The 23,083-nt window shown below is 44.5% G+C and overlaps 1 protein-coding gene across 4 annotated transcripts in view; it reads left to right on the forward strand.

The window, feature by feature from the left end:
• The window catches only part of Cdkl1 (cyclin dependent kinase like 1), a 45,470-nt gene extending 22,877 nt beyond the window's left edge, over positions 1-22,593 (forward strand). For 3 of the 4 annotated variants that reach the window (XM_052185733.1, XM_052185731.1, XM_052185732.1), the window contains exons 4-10: positions 7,615-7,687; positions 10,404-10,494; positions 11,044-11,244; positions 13,506-13,588; positions 16,766-16,822; positions 18,711-18,866; positions 21,030-22,593. In XM_052185733.1, the coding sequence (XP_052041693.1) occupies positions 7,615-7,687; positions 10,404-10,494; positions 11,044-11,244; positions 13,506-13,588; positions 16,766-16,822; positions 18,711-18,866; positions 21,030-21,137 (769 nt within the window). In that variant the 3' untranslated portion in view covers positions 21,138-22,593. Of the gene's footprint in view, positions 1-7,614; positions 7,688-10,403; positions 10,495-11,043; positions 11,245-13,505; positions 13,589-16,765; positions 16,823-18,710; positions 18,867-19,241; positions 19,358-21,029 lie in introns of all 4 variants that reach the window. The other variant, XR_007978360.1, reaches the window with a different exon arrangement.
• Positions 22,594-23,083: the final 490 nt, after the last annotated feature.

Here is a 23,083-nt window from a genome sequence, read left to right on the forward strand (position 1 = left end):
TGCAACGGAAAGCAGCTAACTGGGTGTCCCCTAGTCTAATCCAGTCCTTACGCTGTCTACACAAGTGCAGCAGCAAATCCCACATGTTCATGACTTGAACTATTCAAGACAGTCCGCTCCCCTTAGATGCCAGTCACAGCCCAGGCTTCTGACCGATGATTGCCTGTGAATCAGGATACCCACAACCTTCATCATCCTTGAGTTTGATATGTTTACTCCAGTGGCATGCAAGGACTCTGGGATACATTTTACCACATTTGCTGCTTTATTACAAAGAATACAGGTGAAAAGACAAACAGGGTATGAGAAAGGGCGTGTGGAGTCCACGCCCACTGTAGGTGCACTCTCTGTAGGAAGACCCACAAGTTTGGCTGTCTGCAGGCTCTCCAAAGGCTGCTGTCCTTTTGGGTTCTTATGGGGATCCCAGTGAGAAGACATAGTTGCTAGCTGACTGCATGGGGAACTCAGCAGGACTTGTCTGTTGAGATTCTTCTTGACTTATCTGTGACACACTGACAGGGCCACTGGGGAGGAGCAGGGCCAAGGACAGATGAGCTGCTTTCTTTACAGCTATCTATCTGGATGACAGAAATAGGGGATGGGGCACGGTTCAGGTTTTATGACCTGACTTCAAGAAGGAGTTATGAACCAGGCATGGTAGATAAAACTCTGATGGAAACAGATAGATGGATGTGTGTGTGTGTGTGTGTGTGTGTGTGTGTGTGTGTGTGTAGACTCTGACACTGTGTCAACTGTCTCTGAGAGAAACAGTTGTTTATGAAGAAAGATGTATTTGGGTTCATGGTTTCACAGGCTTTGGTTCATGGTTGACTGACTATGGCTGGGGCACCTGAGGCAGGGAAGAATATCCAGCCGCTCCTGTGATAGCCCGAGGCTGCTTGTCTCATGATAATCAGGAAACAGAGAGAGTAACCGGAAGGGGAGATCAACATCTCCCCTTTGGAGGCGTGTCCCCAGTGAGTCCCTCAGCCAGGCCCATTTTCTACAGTTCCACTCAGAGTTTGAACCCATTGACTAATCAAGCCATCCATTCATTAGGTCAAAGACTTTGTGTTCTCCTTGTCATTGGAAAAGCCCTCACAGACAGAGCCAGGGGCGAGGGATGTGCTTCACTAGTTTTCTTGGGGCCCCTCAATACAGTCAAGTTGATATTCACAATTAACCATGATAACAGAGCAGAAGCGAGGGCAAGGATTCCCTCAATAGACAAACTTCTTACATTAAAGGCATTCTATCTACTGGCAGGTCTCTCTCCAGAAGTGGGCATTGATGCAGCCAAAGTGCCTCAGCGTGACGACAAGGGGAGTCATGCCCACCCCCACCCCAATTCGTTTCTCCTCATAAAGACTATAAATTAATGTTCTTTATAAATTGCCTAGCACGGAGCCAACAGACACAATTTATACATGTACAAGAAAGTTGCTGCTCTGGTGTTCTGTATCTTGCGGGGTGATTCTCTTGACACTAGCCTTGTTGTGGCGCCATGGATACTGTCTTGGTATGCTGACAAAGCCAGGTGTCTGAGGGCCAGAGACCACGGCCACAGCAGAAATCTGCCAGCTGCGTCATTGAGAAAGCAGTGTTCTGGAAACCCTGTGTTCTGAAAAGGAGTTCTCTGCTTCATTAGTACACTTTCATGTGTCTTTTATGTACACAGGAATATAATCTTTAGACCTATTATTAATGTAAGTCATTACATTAAGATACATTACTTCTAACCATTCCTCCATCAACTGAATATTCAAGAACTTGTCAGCATTTGGTCTGATAAATAATTCTACTGTAAATTTTCCCTACAAATAGGCTTTCCTTTTTCTTTACTTTTGATTTAGAAGTTCTCAAACTAAGGTTCTCCAGTGTACATTTTTCCAAATCAAACAAATTTACTTTGCCACCCAAGATGGTTATACATTTTTCCTTATAACCATGCTAACTTGGATTCTTTTATTCAAATATTTTATTGTCTATCAAATGCATAAGAAAGGAATAGCACCCCTACCTAACTCCATGAAAACACAAAAGAAACATTTCCAAGTCATTCTCTGAGTCCACACGCTCCTGATGCAAAAACCAGATAAAGGCATTTCAAGTCAAGAAAATGATAAATGACTATTTCTCATGAACCTTAGTGAAACCCCTACTAAAATTATTAGAAGATTATGTAAGGCAGAAAAAGTGGTATATTGATACTTCCCAACATTTTTGGATATTGTGGGCTTCCTATTTTTAAACTTAATTTATTGTGTGAGTACCTTGCTTCCATATGTGCCATATGTATTGCCTGGTGTTCTCAAAGGGTGTCCATATCCTAAGACTGAAGTTGTGGATGGTTGTGTACTATCATGTCAGTGCTGGGAACTGAACCTGGGTCCTCAGCAAGAACACCAAATGCTCTTAACCTCTACAGACACCTCTCCAGCCCTGCAGGCTCCCGATTTTGATAGATGAAGACTTCACTCTCTTAAATCATTATCCCCACTTCCATACCCTAGTCCAAATACTTATATTAACTAGTCACATTATATACCTCTGGCTGTCTTGGACTCACTCTGTAGACCAGGCTGGCCTTGTACTCACAAAGATCCTCCTGCCTGTGCCCGAGTGCTGTGATTAAAGACCTGTGTCACGACTGCACCTGACTTTCTTATTATATTTTTCCTTAAACTAACATCTACTTTACCTTTTAATCTGCCTAACAGCCTTTTTCTTAAAGATTTATTTATTATATGTAAGTACACTGTAGTTGTCTTTAGACATCCGATCTCATTACAGACCCAGATCCCAACTTCTTTCAGAAGTTACGTTCTAGTGCATTTGTGATTCCTTTGAGGGAAGAACATATGTTTGAGCAGGACTCCAGTGGGAGGTAGATATCCGGGGCAGGAAAGAATGGGAAGAAACTGGCCTCTTTCCATTCCCAGGACCCCAGCCCTCCTCCTTCTACCCCAGAGAAAGACCCTACCCAGAAACCATACTATTGAGCCAACCAAAGTCCTTCACCTTGTTGCCACAGACTATAGCTGAGGAAGATCTCTCTCAGTCTGGGGTCTCTACCCAGTCACTCCAAATTTCCCAAAACATTTAAGTTTATTCCAGATTTTTGTATTTACTTAGCATGGTAGAAGGCAGAAGGCATAATGACAGTCTCCAGCCTTCCTGACTCATAAATCATGTTATTGCAATCTGGATAGGTTGCCTTGCCTGCCAGGAAGGCAGTTAGTCACGGCCTTCCTTCACCACCCCTCTGGCTGTCCCCTGCCTGCCTTCTGTGCTGAGTCTCCAGCTTGCTCCATGGCATAAGCTTCACTTCCGTTTTGAAGGAGTGAAGCCTCAGAGCCTTCCTGATGAGGCATTTCATCATGTGTCCATGAGGCCTACCTGAGGCCTACCTGAGGCCTACCTGAAGCCTACCTGAGGCCTACCTGAGGCCTACCTGAGGCCTACCTGAGGCCTACCTGAAGCCTACCTGAGGCCTACCTGAGGCCTACCTGAGGCCTACCTGAGGCCTACCTGAGGCCTACCTGAGGCCTACCTGAGGCCTACCTGAAGCCTACCTGAGGCCTACCTGATGAAGCAGGTACAAGAAAGAGGAGGCTGAGGTTTGCCCTGTCTTCATTCTCACGTTGACGCATATTCACTTTGCATGAAGGTTATTGTCTGCTTGACTGGAAAGTGTCCTTAAGATGATATTGTTTTTGGCCTTCTGCCCTCTGTGATGTTGAGGAGTCTGATGTTGAGGAGTTCCAGTCATGGTGGAACGTGCCTTTAGTCCCAGCACTCAGGAGGCCTCTGTGTTCGAGGACAGTCTGGACTACAGAGTGAGTTCCGAGACAGCCAGGGCTGCACAGTCAGACTTTGTCTCAGGAAAAAAAAAAAAAAAAAAGAAAGAAAGACCACAAAAAAAGGAAAAAAATGATGTCATTCTATATTTTGTTTCATGTAATGTTTTGGTGTTTTGGGGTTTTTTTTTTTTTTTGTTGTTGTTGTTCATTTGTTTTGTTTGGTTTGGTTTGGTTTTTGTTTTTTTACTTCCAGAAGCTTGGAGAATCTTCATCTTCATTGTTTCAGATTCTGAAAAGTTTGGACTTTGATGGATTTTCTATGGTTAAAATGCAGCTTAATTATTTTATTATTTATTTCCTACTTCTTTATTAATTTTTTAAAAAGATTTATTTATTTATTTAATGTATATGAGTATACCATTGCTGTTTTCAGACACACCAGAAGAGGGCATGAGATCCCATTACAGATGGTTGTGAGCCACCATGTATGTGGTTGCTGGGAATTGAACTCAGGACTTTTCTAAAAGAGCAGTTGGTGCTCATAACCATTGAGCCATCTCTCCAGCCCTACTAATTTTTAAAGGTTCCTGGACCTTTTATTATTTGGGTGTTGGAGTCTTTTACTGCTTCTCTACTGTAGTCTCAGATGCGGGAGCTGCTGAAGATAGAGCCCAGGGCCTTGCACATAATAAGCAATTACTTTACCAAAGGTATATCCATATATCTTTGATATATAGATTATCATATATATAATATATAATATATCTCATATGTCATGTATATTACTATATCATATATATTTAATATATTTAAAATATTCTCTTTACACCCCATAGGATGTTTTCATTTGTATGTGTGTATGTGGGTGAGTGTGTTCTATTTGTTTTAGACACTCTCTTTGGCTAGCCTTTTGGTTGTTGTTGTCTTTATTTTTTAGTTGCTTTTTTGTTTGTTTTTTTGTTTTTTGTGATTTGGTTTTTTCAAGACAGGGTTTCTCTGTGTAGCCCTGGCTGTCCTGGAACTCACTCTGTAGACCAGGCTGGCCTCAAAGTCAGAAATCTGCCTGCCTCTGCCTCCCAGAGTGCTGGGATTACAGGCATGCACCACCACCACCACCTGGCTTTAGTTGCTTTTTTGAGGCAAGCTTTTGCTATGTTGCCCAGGCTCCCCTTGATTTGAGATCCTCCTGGCTCAGACTCCAGAGTACTGGGATCACAAGTATGTACTGCTATCAACACAGCCTCCAGTTTTCTTAGAAGCTGCCCTTGAGCATGATATAACCTCTGGTTTTGTTTATAGGGAAGATCCAGGATCTACTGGAAGCGCCAAGCTTCACTGTGCACCTAGCTATCTGGCTGAGCCACATCCTGAGACACCAAGTCAGAACCTTCAGATCTTTGCCCCTTGGTCTTCCAACTGTGACTGTTGACTGTCTGTCTCCCAGCCTGTGAGGGAAGCAGGCTCAGAGTCTCGGCACTCAATAGTTTACTGTGGGTTTGGAGAAAAGGGGCAGTAGTTAAGAACAGTCGCTGTTCTTTCAGAGGACCAGTGTTCTGTCCACAGTACCGTCGGGCAGTTCACAACCACCTGGAACTATATCTCAGGGGCGTCAATGCCCTCTTCTGGCCTCTATAGATTCTCTCTCTCTGTCTCTCTCTCTGTCTGTCTGTCTGTCTGTCTGTCTCTCTCTGTGTGTGTCTCTCTCTCTCTCTCTCTCTCTCTCTCTCTCTCTCTCTCACACACACACACACACACACACACACACTTCCAGTTTTCTCCCGATGCTGCAGAATATATTCTGTTTTCCTTCCTTCTTGTCTCTTCCTGACAGTGAGAGCCCGAGCCCTGACATCGCCTCACTGTGCTTCAGCTAAGAAGACCCTCAGTGTCTGAGGCTCCCATGTGGCAGAAAAATGAAATAGCAAAGTCAGGAAACAGGTTGCTAGCAGGCGACACTGTGTAGTTTGTACAGTTTCTACACTGAGAAAAATAGAATGTGATAGTGTGCTCAGCATTAGGGGAACACTAATAATACATAATCATAACTCCATTTGCATTATTTATTTTGGGAAATACCTTTGGAGACTGAAGTTTCCTGGCACTTTTAACTTTATGTTAAAAAAAAATCATTGTATAAGTACAGTTCATTTTTCTGTACAAAAGATGAGTGCTGGAGAACCTTTGAAGCTGTCTTCTTAGTTTTCCTGACACTGAGTTTTCCTGGTGTTTGTGTCATTACAACAAGGATGAGGATTTGGTGAGAAGCTACCTCAAGCCTGAAAACAGTCCTAATCCAAAAATGTCCTGGCCATTCTTCCTGGAGGTGGCCTCTCCATTTCCGGCAAGCTGTCCCTGGATCTGTCCAAGCATCCTTTGATTTGCCTGAAAGGATTTCCTGCACATCTGGTGTGTGACTATAGTGGCCTTGTGGCCTCTACCAAGAGCCAGAAGTGACTTTGTGTGATCACCTTTGACACATCTACACAGTTTCCTCCCTGGTCTGCTACATAGTCATTTTGGCTGAGGGCCACAACACCATTTAATTTTTGATTCATAAAAATAATAAGTCTACCATGTGTGTCAGGGACTGTCTCCAAAAACAAACCACTCTTTTTAAATTAATTACTTTACATCCAAAGAGCTGCCTTACCTCACGGTTCCCCCTTCAATGAAACTCTTCCTTCATCCCTCCTCCCCTTCCCCTCTGAGAGGGTGGGGTCACCCCTGAGTACCCCCCAACCCTGGCACATCAAGTCTCTACCAGATTAGGAGCATCCTCTCCCACTGAGGCCAGACAAGGCAGCCCTGTTTGGGACCGAGTACCACAGTCAGGCTACAGCTTTAGGGAGAGCCTCTTCTTGAGAACAACTTTCTTTCTAATCATCCCTTGTCTTGTACAGTAACCGGCTTTCCCATGAGATGCCCTTTCCCAATTCACACGTGGTGTCTGTGGCGTCTCTCAGCCGCCATGGTTAAATCGGTTAAATCGGCAGTGAGTCTGTGAGGAGGGATGGGGAAAGTGACACGGTTAGATGTCTTGACGGAGGAAAGGGAAGTGCTACATGATGGTGATGAGAAGAGGTGCAGTGTGGGAAAGGAACACGATGCTTATCTGTGTCTTCAGTTATTTTAAACTTTAGTTATATGGTAGGCAATATAACCCTCCTCCTTGTCTGAGTAAAATCTTGTTGCTCTCCCTTCCAAAACAAACAACAAAGCAAGTGACTCAGGCATCTGGAGACGCTGCACTCACAAACGAAAGTCTTGCTTCAGGACCACATTTTGGAGCCACCGGAAGTACAGAGCACGCCATCTTTCGTGCTGTATATTAACTAGCAAGGCCCTTATTAGAGAGATGGGGCTTGGTGGTGCATGCCTGTAATCCATCACCTGGAGGCTAACACAGCATGATCTGGAGTTTTAGGTCTTGGAGCCACCTTAGCAAAACCTCTCTTTAAAAACAAAACAAGACCAAGAAAGAAACTGAGAAGGAGCTCAAATTTCAGGCAGTTTGGGGGTCATAAATACTTGTTGAAATCCCTGTGGATTTCACCATTCCTTCCTGTTTTTTTTTTTTTTTAAATCCATGTTTGTATTTTTGTTAACCCGCTTTCCCTACTCAGCAGTGTGCTGGCCGCGCATTATCAACACTGGATTTGCGGGGTGATGGCCTGTGGACCCCAAGGAGTCTGTGTCTCCTGGGAGTTTTCAGTACTGAAGCCTGCCCTGGTCTGGGTGGGGTTTCTTGAGCTGAATTCCATGGTTAGAGTGAAGAATGTGTCTGTGCTGGTTTTTGTTTTGTTTTTATTAGGGTACCAGAGCCTCTCGTGAAGAACATAACTTGGCAGACACTACAGGCTGTAAACTTCTGTCATAAACACAGCGTAAGTGTCCTGATCCGCCCGAACAGTCAGCGCTGCTTCCCTTGAGCAGAGACCGAGCCCTACTCAAAATTCATATCACACCTTTGCGGGAATAAATTTGTTATGGAAATCTTCCTAAGCCTTGGGAGGCGGGCGGTAAGAAACTTAAAGATGGTGGCTTAGCTATTCCTTGTGGAAGCATATATTATACAAACCATTTAAAGAAGCTAGTCATTTTTTTTTAACTTGTGAAATGGGCGATAGACAGAACCCCATTTATTTAGAGAGCCTGGACTGGACTGATTTCATCCCAGATGCCCGCTGCTGCAGTTACAATGGGTGGAGTCCTAGGCTCCAAGCACTAGTGTCTGCTCTGCTGAGATAGGAGTGTTAGCCCGGTGTCTGGTCCTCCTTGCCACAGCTGGGCTGAGGGGGAGCCACAGTGGGAGACTGACTGCCCATGTGACATGGCTTCACAGATGCTGAAAAAGCTGCTCTCCCCTCTCACCCCACACACAGCTGTCCACTTCTTACACATGGAAGCCAGCTTCCTGGGCTGGCGCACCGTTGTGTGGTTGAGTGCCCAGAATAAATGGGGCCTTGGGTTTGAGTCCCAGTAACCAACCAATAAATCAACCAACCAATGAATCAATATGGCAGAAAAGACAAACGTTGTGGGGTCGGGGGGAGAGAATCAGATTCCAACCCCTAAAAACACTCAAAAGCCCAGACGGGAATTTTAGAGTTTCATCGGACTCCAGCTATCGGCCATCTCAACTGCTGGGTCACCCAGGCCTGAGGGGTAAAAACCCTTCTGAGTTTGTCCCAAGTTTTTCTGATGCTGCCTACAAGGAGAGAACAGCCATTATTTTGACTTTCATTAGCTGAGGGCTAGAATCTTTGTCAGAGCTGGAGTGGCGCTCTGTGGTTAGCTCTCTTGCCTAGCAGGCATGAGGCCTTCGGTTTGACTCCTCACACTGAAAACAAACAAACAGCAGCCATTTTACAGCAGGAAGAGTGGATGCTTCTCCTTGCTAGACGTTGGTGATTAGCACTTTCCCAGCAAACAAGTTTCAGCATTGGGGTGGCAGGAGGGATACTGGGGGTGGAGGGTGGAGAGGGGAAGAGAGAGGACGGGACAGAAAGAAAAAGCTCTCTAGTCAGCCCTGGTGGGGAAGATCTGAGGAAAGCGAAGATACAGTGCATACCACAGCTCTCTGGAGAGCCGCAGACTCTGCTGGGCTCCACGTGCTTAGTGGGGGAGGCGCTGGGGAGGGCGCGATGGGGGAAGGGCGCAGAGGCTTGGAAAGAATTCCCAGACAAAGCTGGGAGCACATTCTTGTTTCTGAGTCTGTCTGCCCATATGTCATCATGATATTCGTGGAAGGACCTATTTATAGTAAAATGTATAATGACTGGTGAAAGACTTCAGAGCCCAGAGCCATCAATCACTGAGAACCAGATAGGTAGGTTATAAGGTAATTTATCCACCCCACCCCGCCTCCAATTTTTGCAGAATAAAAAACGCTGGTGGGAAACACTAAGGTTGCCCTCTCACCCGGAAAGTCCCCTGGAGTGGGAACTGCTGCGCCGCGAAGAGCCTCTGTCCTCTTTCCGGCTTCCAGAGTCAAGGATAACCTCAAGGGTTGCAGGCTCCAGGCCAACAGTTGGGCGGCAGAAAGACCCAGCAGTTCCCAGCACAGAGGAAAACCCTTGGGAGAAGGGAGGGATCACAAGGATCCCGGAGTAATAGTTTGTCCCAACTCAATTTTTAATGTAATTGTTGACTAAAAGCTGTTGACATACGAGATTTATTTATTTGTCAAAGACATTGTCATTTAATAAGAAAGTCCTATGGAAGTTCTCAAATCGTTCCTCCTGGTAGTGTAGTGGCTTCACCCGGTTAAAGAATGTAGCCGGATACCAGCTGGTGAGTCAGGATGCGGGAGCCGCCTGCTGAGCTCCGCTGAGCTGTGGGACAGGGCTGACATCTAGCGACAACGACGCACCCCAGAGGGTGAGGCTGCAGCCAGCTCTTGTTTATCTTGTCAGGACAACTGTCAGAGCTGGAAGGGAGATCTTTTGGCAAGCCCGAGCTTCCCGCCCTCTCTTTCCCCGGCTTATCTCAGCAGGCCCAGGGCTTGTCCTGTTTACCGAGCAGGCCGCCTTCCAGTGAACCCGGCTTCTGCTCCAATCTGCTGTTCCTGCCACGGGCTGCAGCCTCAAAGCCTTTCGGGTCCTTTCCCCTTCACCCACAGCAGGCAGGTTAGGGGGGGACTCCTAGTGAAATATGAAGTTCCTTTTTCTAATGTAGACTGTATGAGAGAGATATCCTTACTTTATTAGTTGGGCTGGAGGCATAGGTCAGAGGCAGAGTGCATGGATAAGGATCCGGATTGATCCCCAGCACTGAAAAAAAAAAAGTCGTTTATCTGAAAGTCAAATCAACCAGGTGCCTTACATATTTTCATTTGCTGAGTCTGGTTCTTGACACTCATTTTTCTGATCACACTTCTTGGTCTTTGGGGCCATTCAAGAATTTGAAATGATTCTGTCTGGAGGTATGAAACTAAGTGTACTTTAGTCTGCTGTTTTATTATCCAACAGGTCAATGGCAGATTAAAATGATGCATCCGATATTTGCTAAGTATTCCAGCCTTTGACTCATGGTAGATATTAGGGTTGCTCCCTCGTGACCTTTTGCTTTGATTTGTGTCATTTGTTTGTTTCTAACCAGTGCATACACAGAGATGTGAAGCCGGAAAACATTCTCATCACCAAACACTCAGTCATTAAGCTCTGCGACTTTGGCTTTGCACGGCTTCTCAGTGAGTACCCACGGCTTCTTCACGTTCTTGCTGTGATAGCTGGTGGGGATACCTCAGAAAGCTGCTTCTTGTATTCTGCCTCGGGGATCACTTTGTCATAAAATGTCTCGAAAAATGTTGTAATGGAATAGAACTTGAAAAAGGTATAAACGCACAGTGATTTAGAGATGTATGCTATATGTAAATTGGACCCCAGAAGTTATTATAAAGTATGCTGATCTCCTGACTTCTCCACCCCCATCCCCAGACAATACTCACCGGAAGTAATACTTTAGGTGAATGGCTTTTAACCTTGGCTATAGATGAATACCCACGGAACTTTTAAAAACTAATTGTATAGCCTCAAGCCCTTGCTAAGTGTTTGGATTAATCGGACTGGGAGGAAGCCCAAGCATCAAGTAATTTAAAACACTCTGTAGCCCAGTGATTTCAGCAGCAGCTAGCTTTGAGAACCGTGATTAGGGAAGGCTTCATTTCTTAGGTTTTTTCCTGCTCCGTTTTGATTCCGGGTTTCTGCTATTCTGTTTTCCACATTTCTTCTCTGGCCAGCTGGACCAGGTGACTACTACACAGACTATGTGGCCACCCGGTGGTACCGCTCACCTGAGCTGCTCGTGGGGGACACACAGTACGGTCCCCCAGTAGACGTCTGGGCAATTGGCTGTGTGTTTGCTGAGTTGTTGGCCGGTGTGCCTTTGTGGCCAGGAAAATCCGACGTGGATCAACTCTATCTGATAAGGAAAACCCTGGGTGAGTGGTTTCTGTCCTGACTTTTAGAGAACCAGCTAGTTTTCCCCATACTCCCTGCTCAACTGACACCCATAGGACACAGAAATTTCTTAGCCTCGCTGAAATGGCTCCATTAAAAGTGTCTATGGCCGGGTGGTGGTGGTGGCGGCAGCGGCAGCAGCAGCGGTGGTGCATGCCTTTAATCCCAGCACTTGGGAGGCAGAAGCAGGCAGATTTCTGAGTTCGAGGCCAGCCTAGTCTACAGAGTGAGTTCCAGGACAGCCAGGGCTACACAGAAAAACCCTGTCTTGAAAACCAAAACCAAAACCAAAAAAAAAAAAAAGTCTATGGTTTGTTTAAATGACAATAATTAATGATTACTGGGAATTTACTAATTGTCTAGGATATATAGACTTATCTCATGATCTTAGGTCAGATCCTCTTAACTTCTAAAAGTGTTAATCTCGGCAGCAGAAACGCTGTGAGGACTTAGCTGGTCACAGACTGCCTTCATGCTATTGGCTGAGCATCTCTCATCCAGACGGCTTGGATTCTGCCGTCAAGTGTTTCTGACATTAGAGGGTTAAATGCGGTATGTTAGGAAAGGGACCCGAGTCTAAACAGAAAAATTCATTTATATTTCATTTCACTTTATTCATATATCCTAAAGGCCGCTTATGTGATCATTTTTGCATGCCTACATTTGACACTTGGAGTGTGGCGTCCCCTATTTGTACGATTATGTTGGCGCTCCGTCTCAGAATTTTTAATTAGGGATGCTAAGCCTGTATTAGGATGAGGTGATTCATCCAGATGTCCTTACTGCAGCCTGCCTGGCAGGTTTTGGATTATTCAGAGTACAGTAGAGGAAGATCCTCAGCCGTCTAAGTGTGGAGAAGAAAGTCTTTTTTGCTGTGTCACCCCTTTTTCTCTACAATGAAGGGGGAATGGTGAGGACAGAAAAGAAAAGGGAGGAGGGTATGCAGACCCATAAGTAGTGGTTGCTCTTTTCAAAATCCAGGAGTTAGAGTCCCCGCTGCTAAGGAGGCCCATTTAAAGCAGGCTTTCTCTGCCCCATAACTCTTGAATTATCAGCAATCACCACAGAGCTTCGTCCTCCCAAAGTACTGAAGGCCACCTGAGGGTGAGACTGTTATTTCCATTTGTCTGTGTGTTGAGATAGGGTTTCTCTGTGTAGCCCTGGCTGTCCTGGAACTCACTCTGTAGACCAGGCTGGCCTGGAACTCAAGAGGTCCATCTGCCTTTGCCTCCCAAGTGCTGGGATTAAAGACGTGCGTCACCAGTCACCACTGCCCGGTGGTGTTCCTGTTTTTATCTTCTCCACCAAAGTCTTGTACCCTGGAGCCTCCTTGAAGCTCATGCAGGGTCCCTCAGCCTTTTGTGGCTGTTCCCGCCAGGGGCTTCAGGGCACTCTCCTGCCACTCCAGCTCTGGTGGGGAGGCTCTGACGGCACAGGGATATGCCTGTATCTGTATATTCATGTATCTGTAATTCATTTTTAAAGCTAGAGGCCAAGGGGCTTCATTGCAGTGTTTTCAGACACAGGAATCAACACCCTAGAGGCTGTATTTCTGCCTGCTTATCCAAACTAGAGCAAGAGTCTGGATTTGAGTGAGAGGTAAAGTTCTGAGCAGAGTAGCACTGGCCACTCTCTAGTCGGGGACTACAGCCACTTCAGTGGCAGCTCTGCAGGCTCTTGGCTGCAGGCCTGTGCTTCCCCTCTGCTCTAGAAAGTGGCCAGTTGTGCTCCAGAGAAGCACCTCAATCTGTTTTCTGAACAAATCTTTCACAGTAAGATCCCTACGTCTTTACATGAAGCCGCCGTCAGCTCATTTGGCTGCCATTGCTATAGAGTGAGCTTCATTTGACAGGAAACCTTGTCTCAGACTTTTAAGTGTTTCCAAACCTTAGATGACAAAGTTTCTAAGATCAGCAACTGGCAAAACAGGAAAAGATGATTCCAATTTGGAAATGGACTCCTCATAGACAGAAGACCTTCCTGTTAGCTCCTTTGTTTTAGAGACTTTAAGTTGTAAGCTTGAGGGGGCAAGAATCTTGAAGCTCTCTGTTTCTGTTCCTGACACAGGGCACTGTCCCTGAAGAGCTCAGTGTTGGCCGTGCCTTGTGGATGCTTTTCCTGACAGGAGAGAAAAGCTGCAACCTTAGCAGCCTGAGGCGCAGGCCCACAAGACTGAGGAGGGAAAGCACAGCCCCGTGTTTCCTAAGCAACCACACTCACTTCTGTCTTTTCTTGTCCAAAGGGGATCTCATTCCCAGGCACCAGCAAGTATTTAGCATGAATCAATACTTCAGTGGGGTGAAAATTCCAGACCCTGAAGACCTGGTGAGTAAGTCATTTTGGAGGTGGCTCTTTAGATCAGGCGAGTTGGGCTTTGGTAGTTGTTCCTCACACGTGAGGCCCATCGCTCAGGCTGCAGAGAACGTTTTGTCTAATCGTGATGAAGAAAACTGGAGCAGGCTGGTGAGCGAGATTCTGGCCTCAGTTCAAACTTAGGAGTGAGTCCCTGGGCACAGAGGTTAGCCGGCCTGTGGCACAGGAAAGCAGGACTGCCCTGGTCACCCAAGTCCTTAATTGTTGTCAATTGAATATAGCTTGCTAAGAGCCAATCAACTTTCAAGCAAACCTAAACATTGGCTCACCCATGAAAGCAGCTCCCTTCCCCTAGCATCGGCCAAATTTTCTCTTCTCCTGTTCACTCTCCTCCTTCAATATGGAGCAACACCACCATGACCCCATTCTGCTGCCCCGCCTCCTGTATGGCTAATGTGGGGAGACACTCCTTTATAGAGGGCGGAGAGAGTCTAAGCACTCATCTCCCCAACCTACTTTGAATAATGTATCCCAATGAAACCATTAGACGGGGGTATAGAGGCACAGTGTTTACATTATTGCCTTGAGTATTCAGGAGGAGGTGAAGGTGAAGTTCATCTGTGCTGTAGCTGTCATGGAGCTAATAAACATAATTAGATCTGTATTCATCTACCTGGAAAAGCCTACAACAGGTTATTGAGTGAAAAGGTATAATTTTAATATTTTATACTATTTATACTGTAAATATACTGTTTAACAGTAGTAAACAGTATAATTTAATATGATTCAAATAAGTAATACAATATATATGCACGTATAAATATAAAAAAGATGAGAACCTCTAGGAAATCATGCAAATTTTTGCTTTCTCTTTCCCTTTATGTAAGGTCTCAGCTTGTAGCCCAGGCTGGCTTTAAACTTTTAAATATTTTATTCATTTATGAATATGAGTGCTATTGTCTGCATATATGTTTGTGCCCCACTTGTATGCCGGGTATCAGTGGAGGGCAGAAGGGTGGCTGGATGCCCTGGAGTTACAGCCAGTCTTAAGCCAGCACATGGGTGCTGAGAATTATACCCTGGTCCTCTGGGAAAGCAGCCGGAATTTACTGGCTCGGTCACCTCTCTAGCCCTGGCTTTGAACTTTTGATTCTCCAACCTCATGATTCTGAGCTGAGATTACAGGCATATGCTACATTGTAGCAAACCTCTTTACATTTGTTAGAGGATATCTTTCTCTTTTTGTTTCCTGTTTATTTTTGAGTTAGCCTACACTATCCTTAAACTCCTGATTCTCTTGCCTCTCGAGTGTTGGGGTTACAGGTGTGTAGTATACGTCCAGTTCACAGTGGTTATCTCTTTGTAGTGAGATTTGGAGATTCTAGTTTCATTTCTTATTTTTTTTTCTTACATTTTTGAAATATCTTCTAATGGGTCTATAATACAGTAAAAAGTATTTTCATAACTTGGGGGGGGGGGGGTAGTGTAGCTCAGTGGTAGAGTACTTACCCAGCAGACCCTGGAGGGTTTCTAGCACTGCAAAGAAAAGAGTAATAATAGAATTTGGAGGCATAATTCAGGTTTGTGAGGTCAAGTTGCTATTGTCTGAGAAATGGGATGGGACCTAACACATCAGTTTCCAGATGGAAGTGCCTTTGGCCTCCCGGGTTACATTTCTGTCTTTGTCCCACCAACAAAGCTCCATTTCCCAACCGCATTACCAGCTTTAGGGAAAGTGGGCCATTCTGGGATGCAGAGGCAAGAGCAGCACCTGGCTTACGGGAAGTGACCCACTGCTCCCTTGTGACCTGGACATCCCCAGCTGGGCACCAAATATCCCTTAGCGATTTCCTGGCCAAGGCATTAGAAACCGGCTCGGCTCTGGAAACGTGAGGAGCGTCTCCTGGTTCCCAGAGGTTGTCCTACAAGGAATTTCCGGTGGACAGAAACACAGGAAGCAGCAGTACATGGCTGTGCTGGTTGAACATCTGAGCCCTCTCCCACTTAGCAGGGCCTGCTGGCTGCTGGGGCTGGGGAACTGGTTCAGCAGGCAGGAGGGGTCCAGTGACTTAGAGGCAAGCCAAGCTGCAGGCTCTGTTCCTGAGATGGGAGAGCTGACATTAGCAATGACAACCTGAGGCAGTTCTTGCATTAGATAAATAGAAAGAGCTTTTTAAGCTGTGGGGGCAAAAGCTAATGCTCATTAGCGTGTGCGAAATTGGGAATTTATGCTGAGGTTGGCTCCCTGTCTAAAAGAACTCCGCTGCTCCAGAGTACATCCCCAGACTCCGGCCTTAGATGAGCCTGACCAAGCCCTCAGCTCACACCTCACACTTGGCTCACACGCACCGTGGTCATCGACTCTATTCAGCGTTCTGCTTCAGCCAGCTTCTCAGTGTGACAGCTCCTTACCTTGTCCATTCACAGCTCTGCACCCCCACCCCACCCCCCCACCCTGCTTCCAATGTCACTCCAACCAAGTGATGGGAGAACACCAGCCTTATTTGCTCCTAGGTAGATTGACAAGAGGCTTCTGGGGAGGCTCTTAAACCGTGGGCTGGTCAGAAAAACAGCGGGCACGTGTGGCAGACGACAAGTGTTTCTTTCCGAAATCCCATAACAATGTGTTTATCTGGGTAGGGATAAAATGTATTTTGACATTCCCTTTATGCAGATGTCAATAGATGCAATAATCAGTGCCTACTTTGATAATGCTGTTAACTTAAGTGCCAAAAGTTATTGTCAGGAAAAGCATTTTATACAAAGTAAGGGGAAAAAACCCAACACAACAAAACCAAAACCTCATGCACACACATGCTCGATCTCTCTCTCTCTCTCTCTCACTCACACACACACACACACACACACACACACACCTCAGCACGTGTCTATTGATACTGCTGCCTTTGTTTTGTTCCTCTCCATCAGTATTTACTTATTCATTTATAATGCTGCCTTCCTCAGGGAGGGAAGTGAGTGATCAGGAAATAAAATTGGAAAGGCATTTTGGAGGTGAAGGGAGTAGTTTATGACAGGCACAGGGGGTTATTACTGCTGGGAGGCATGATGGGAAAGGGCAGGGAAGGCCAGGAGATGCCAGGAAGGTACATCTACTCAAAAGAAAAGTAGTTTGAGGGAGCATAATTAGAATGTGTGCTGTCAACTAAAAGTCCCTTTTCATTTTGACAGGAAACACTTGAGTTGAAGTTTCCAAACATCTCCTCCTCTGCACTGGGCTTCTTAAAGGTAAACTCCTGGAGCTTTCAAAGGACCAGAAAGCACAGTCGTTAGAATTGTCAACTGATGAAATGTTTCTTTAAAATCCTTCTTTTGAAAAGTTATATACCTTTAAAAATGGGTCTCATTCTATTATAGTGAAAATAAATGCTTTTCACTTTAAATAATAAGTAACATTCTGTTGGAATTCTAAGTTTATACAAAATGGAAATTGTAAGGGGGGTATTTTTACAAAACAATCCTTTCTCCTTTATGAAAAGCATTCATAGCTACAGGATGCTTTAAGTAACCAACTCCCAGTGTTGAGAGGTGGCTCAGGGGTTAAGAGCTCCGACAGCTATTTCAGAAGACTGGGGTTCAACTCCTAGCACCCACATGGCAGCTCACAATGGTCTGTAATTGTAATTCCAGAGGTTCTGATGTCCTTTACTGGCTTCCGTGGGCACTGCACACATATGGTGAACAGATATTCATGCATTCAGGCATCATACATATAAAATACAAATAGATAAAAATTCTAAATAATCAACTACTGTGTGCATGTTTAAGGTTGAGTTACATATGTATTTCTAGAAACACAGGTTATATAAAATGTGGTACAGCACCAGTTTACAATGTACAATTTCCCAGTATTTGGGAAAGCAGTCTGATGCTATATATAAGTGCATGGAATTGTTAAAGAACAAATACAAAATTGAGACAGTTCTTTGTCTTTCCTTATGTATATATATGCTTGTAAGGCACAGACAGTTTCTAGAGCTAGCTATCAAAAAGGCTGGCAGACCCTAGAAAGGGAAGAGAAGAGCCAAATTGGTACAGACTGATGACACCATGAACACTATTTCTATCCCGTGTGAGTCTGATTTCAGAGTAAAAATACAAAAATTGCGAAGTGGCTTATTCCCATTGGCTACTGAGCTGAACTCCAGAATCGTACCCTCCCAGTGGCAGGCCACCAAGCACCTCAGACACACAAGGAGGAAACCTACTTCCAACATTTATCCCTTCTTGTTTCTGAGAGTGTTTAGTGTTTCACAGAGAGCCCATTTGTCAAGCATGCTCAAGCTAAAACAGGCTGATTCATTCATGGGGAGCATGGACTGGTGGTTGCCGGAGGCTAGGAAGGGTAGGGAGACAGAGGATGCAGATGCTACACAAAGGATGTGATGCACAGACAGGGATATGTTCTCATGTTCAGCAGCACAGCAGGGGGGATGAGACTTACAATAATTTATTGCATATTTTATGAACCAGAGAAGAGTTAAGACTTTTTTTTTAAGATTTATTTTATTTATATGACTACACTGTAGTTGTTTCTAGACACACCAGAAGAGGGCATCAGATACCTTTACAGATGGTTGTGAGCCACCATGTGGTTGCTGAGAATTGAACTCAGGACCTTTGGAAGAGCTCTTAACCACTGAGCCATCTCTCCCGTGCCATGTTAAGACTCTTAAAGGAAGAATGGTAAATGTTTAAGGAAATGAAAATGCTAATCATCTTGGTCATTACACATCTGTATGCATGTATCTAATTATCGTACATACCCCATAAACTTGTATAATTTAATATGTCAATTAAATATGGTGAAAATCAGTGCTGGAGAGCTCAGCAGTTAGAAGCACTTGCCCTTGAAGAGGACTGGGGTTTGGTTCCCAGCTCCCACGCGACTCACAACCAGCTCTGACTCCAGTTCCAAGGGCTCATGCCTACTGCTGACCTCTGTGAGCACTAGGCATGCATGTGGTATGCTTCCACACATGAGGCAAAATACTCATGCATATAAACTTTAAACCTTTCAGAAAAAAATTAAAAATGGTTAAAATTAAAAGTGCTCAGTCTTTCAAAGAAGGAGGATGTAACTTCAAAGGCATAAAGGGATTTTCTGTGCTTTCAGGGCTGCCTCCACATGGACCCTGCCGAGAGGCTGACATGCGAACAGCTGTTGCAGCATCCGTATTTTGACAGCATTCGAGAAGTTGGGGAGTTGACGAGACAACATGACAAACCAGAGAGGAAGATCCTGAGGCAGAGTAGAAAGCACTTGACTGGGGTAAAACTGCCTTGCAGAAACATCCAAGCTTACAGTTTTCAATGATCTCATACCTGTTACCTGGTACTGGGAGCTAGTTTGAGTGGCAACTATGGCCCCCAGCATTCTCAGTCCAGAAATACGAGCAGGTCATCTGAATTATCAACCAAGGCCTCAGAGACATTTGCTTCTTAAGGCTCTTTCCTGAGTCCTAATGTTGTCCTTAAATCATGATTCCTGATGCTACACAGGAGCCAAGCTGTCTGATGTATGTGAACTCAGGTTGCAGGCTAGAACATCAGCTGTTAATCCAAAGTAGGCCTTTGTTATGTTACCTCCAGTGTTAACACTGTAGGTTTCTCCCCAAATGGAATTGTTTCCTTTCTGCTTTGTCAGGGATGGTGAGGATAAACACAGCAACAAGGGCCTGCTGGATACCTGAAGATACCTTTAACCACAGAACAGGATCCAGCTACATATGCAGATCAGTGAAGAATCCTGACTGGTGTAAAGTACTGTGTACACAGTACACAGCCTTAAATGGCAAAAATCTGTAATAATCTAGACTCTAGCTGAACAACAGCTAGGATGGGTTGGCTGCTCTTCACCATTTTGGGCCCATGCAGAAACTTAAGCTTCAAATTATCTTGCCTTAATGTCTTAGTTACTCCTCTGTTGCTTTGAAGAGATGCAATGGCCAAGACAATTTACAAAAGAAAGCATTTAATCTGGGGCTTGTATACAGTTTCAGAGGTGAGTGCATAACCATCATGGTTGGGAGTGTAGTAGCAGCAGGCAGACAGGCAGGCAGGCAGACAGGCTGGCAGGCAGGCAGGCAGACAGGCTGGCAGGCAGGCAGGCAGGCAGACAGGCTGGCAGGCAGGCAGGCAGGCAGGCAGGCAGGCAGACAGGCTGGCAGGCAGGCAGGCAGGCAGGCAGGCAGACAGGCAGGCAGGCAGACAGGCTGGCAGGCTGGCAGGATGCTGGAGACACAAGAGAGACTGAAAGCCCACCCCCAGTGACATACCTTCTCCAACCAGGCCACACCTCTTCACTTTTCCCAAACAGTTCTACCAACTAGAAAACAAGCATTCAAAATATATGAGCCTATGAAGGCCATCCTCATCCAAACCAGCAGTTAATCTTTCCCCGTAGGCCCAACTTCCTCCATATATACCTGGATGGTGTGTAGGTGGTTTAGGCAGGGAGGAGATGGAGAGGTGATTAGGAATAAGTGCTTCCTCAATGTCAGGGCTCTGAGGTGGATCATAGTTATAAAACTAGGCCATGTTTTTTACTCTATCCTCTATGACCTGGTGAGCGGGCTGATGTCTCGCTCTCTCCACCTTGAGCTTTCCCATTGCTGTGCTACTTTGTGCTTAAGAACAAAGAGACCTGCTGCAAACATTTCTACTGGAAAGAATAAAGAACTTCACTGTTGGGTGTGTCTAAATCCTGAAGGATTGCTTGACTTAAAAGAAATGAAGACTCTCTTCTTTCCAGATTCCTAAGGCCTCATGGTACAAAATAAAAAGTATATAGGCCTGTTCTTATTTTCATTTGACATTGACAATTGTTTTTCTGGAAGCTCAAAGGAAGGACTTCTTGCCATTTTAATTATAGGAGTAAGTGGACAATTGCCTAAGTGTTATGCATGTTTTCTCTACTAGACAGGGCTGTGGCTTACATGATATCCCCAAACACTGTAAACAAGTTTTGCTCTCCAATAATGAAGATTCATCCTGATTTTTTCAAAGTCTTTAAATTTTCATTTTCTGTCTCTATCTTCCTCTCCCACTCCCTTCCTGTGTGTGTGTGTGTGTGTGTGTGTCTTAGTGTATGATTGTGGGACATAACCCAAGGCCTTGGATGCATTTGTTCCTTTGCTTTGTTCTGAGGCATGTCTCACTATGTGGCCCAGGCTGTTTCCACAGAGATCCTGGAGTGCCAACATGCCTGGCTTGGATTGCTCTTTAAAAATAAAACACACCTTTAAAAGGAAGAAACCAAATTGAAACATTTCTCTCTCTCCTCTCTCTCTCTCTCTCTCTCTCTCTCTCTCTCTCTCTCTCTCTCTCTGGATTTATATGGGAAAGATTTATTCCTGTATCTCCAACGTTATGTTTTGTTTTGTGATGCATTCCACATGAGCGAGTTTTGAACCTGATTGTTTTGTGTTTTCAGCTGCAGTACCTACCTCAGCTAACCAGCAGCCGCATCCTTCCAGCTTTGGACAATAAGAAGTACCACTGTAGCACCAAGAGATTTAACTACCATTTTCCAAATATTTAAGGAGCTGGCAGAGTAACGAAGAATTGATCAGTAATTTGAAGAAAAAATGTACACATTTGATTCCTGTCTTGAACACACACCAGGAGAAAACAAACAGGAAGCTGGAGGCCATTTGCCAGGATATGAAGGGAAATTCCAGATCCAGATCTCCATGCTTGGTGGAGGTGTCCAGAGAAGGAAGCGAAAGCTTGGGGTTTCCCTGAGTCTTCGTTGATCTAAGAAGCAGAGCTCATGGATAGAATACAAACTGTATCTACTGCCCACAGCTGCAACATTAGATAATGTCAAAAGACCCATGTTTCAGTGTGCTCTCCGCTACGTGCAGAAAGTGGATCAAGAAATGTCCGTATACATTTCTTTAGATGTGTTACCTTGAGTCCTATCTCCTATGTTGTTTGCAAATCACATTTAAGTATGATTTCAGCCCCTGAAATCAAAATGTTTGTGATTCTATTTCTTGTTTGCTCTTTCTTGATTTTTATGGTCTAAGAATTTTTTAGAATTATCTAAGTTGATCCAAATATCTAGAATCATACAGATGACCTTAAAACCATGAGATATTACATGTCTTACATATAATTTTATCTTTAAGATCAGGAAAGGAGAGAAGACCCACAGCCCTCACAGGATGTACTGAATGGACCTGTCAACCTGAAAGTAATTAGCACTTCAGTATTCAGCTCAGACTGAAGACTGTTTAAGCAAAACTCATGCAATTTGATCTGAGTGTAGACATGGCTATTTATGAACATTAATTTCAATCAGGAAACATATATGTTAATTGATATTCTCTCCTTGATATATTTTATTATATGTGTATGTCTGTGAGCACACATTTATACCCTTATACATATGTGTATACACACACACACACATATATACATATATATGTATATATATGCTAACAGATATGGAACAACCAATAAGAAAGTGGTTAAAAAGTTACTGCCAAGCATTCTTAGTTTTAAACAGTGCAACTTAAAATTAAAATTACCTTTGATTTGGTTTATTACTCCTAATAAAAAAGTATTTCTTCCCTGTCCCTGGACATGGGCAATGTCAGCCCCGTGTTAGTTTCTCACTAATACTTCTGGCCGATGTGCTGCTGGCTCCCAGGAGTTCTCTCAGGCATGGATTTCAAAGCTCTGGTCTACTGCACCTTCAGAACATTTCTTCTGCACTCGTTTCCTTCCTGTGTTAACATCATGTCATCACTTACTGCTGTGTAGTTCACTAAATCCTATCATCTGTTCAATATTCTTGGCTACTCTAAGGCAAAGTAAGGCTTCCTAAATTCATATAGTTTCTACCATAGACCTGACAGTGGGTTAAATAACAGCTCCAGGATCATTCAATTTTTCTTGCCATGATGTAAATGACAAGGAAGTATATTAACTTCTGAGAATAATTAAGTTGTCCTTTCCCCCTTAAATCAATAAAAATGTATTTGATGAAGGTGGATGTCTGTAATTGCCTGTTTTATCCAGCAGTCTTCTAGAACATAGTAGACTAGCAAAGTCACTCCACATGAAATCATGACTAGCTTGCTGTTGGGCCACACAGTACTGAGACCAACCCGAGATAGAAGGGCGTGTCTTTTACACACATTCCTATCCTCAATGGAACTTTCTATAACCCTCTCCCTCACCCTCCTGTGGAGTCAGTCCTACATCACACGCACAGTCGACAGTGCTTTACCTTGTCTTTGTTTTAATGACTGTTTTCTGACTTGGGCTGTACTTCCCTAAGAATTAGTGTTTTTCTTTAAGCATAGTTGTAAATACAGCTAAAGCTCACTTTTCTTCCTGAATGCTGCACTGCCAACAGTCCTAGTTAGATTTGTATCCAGCAACCTGGCATCCAAACACACAGACAGAAACCTATATACCAAACAGCACACAGCCAACGATGGGACTGCAGCTGTTTCAGGAAATTAAACACTAGCC

The sequence above is a fragment of the Apodemus sylvaticus genome, chromosome 6, assembly GCF_947179515.1.
Source record: "Apodemus sylvaticus chromosome 6, mApoSyl1.1, whole genome shotgun sequence".
Lineage (NCBI taxonomy): Eukaryota > Metazoa > Chordata > Mammalia > Rodentia > Muridae > Apodemus > Apodemus sylvaticus.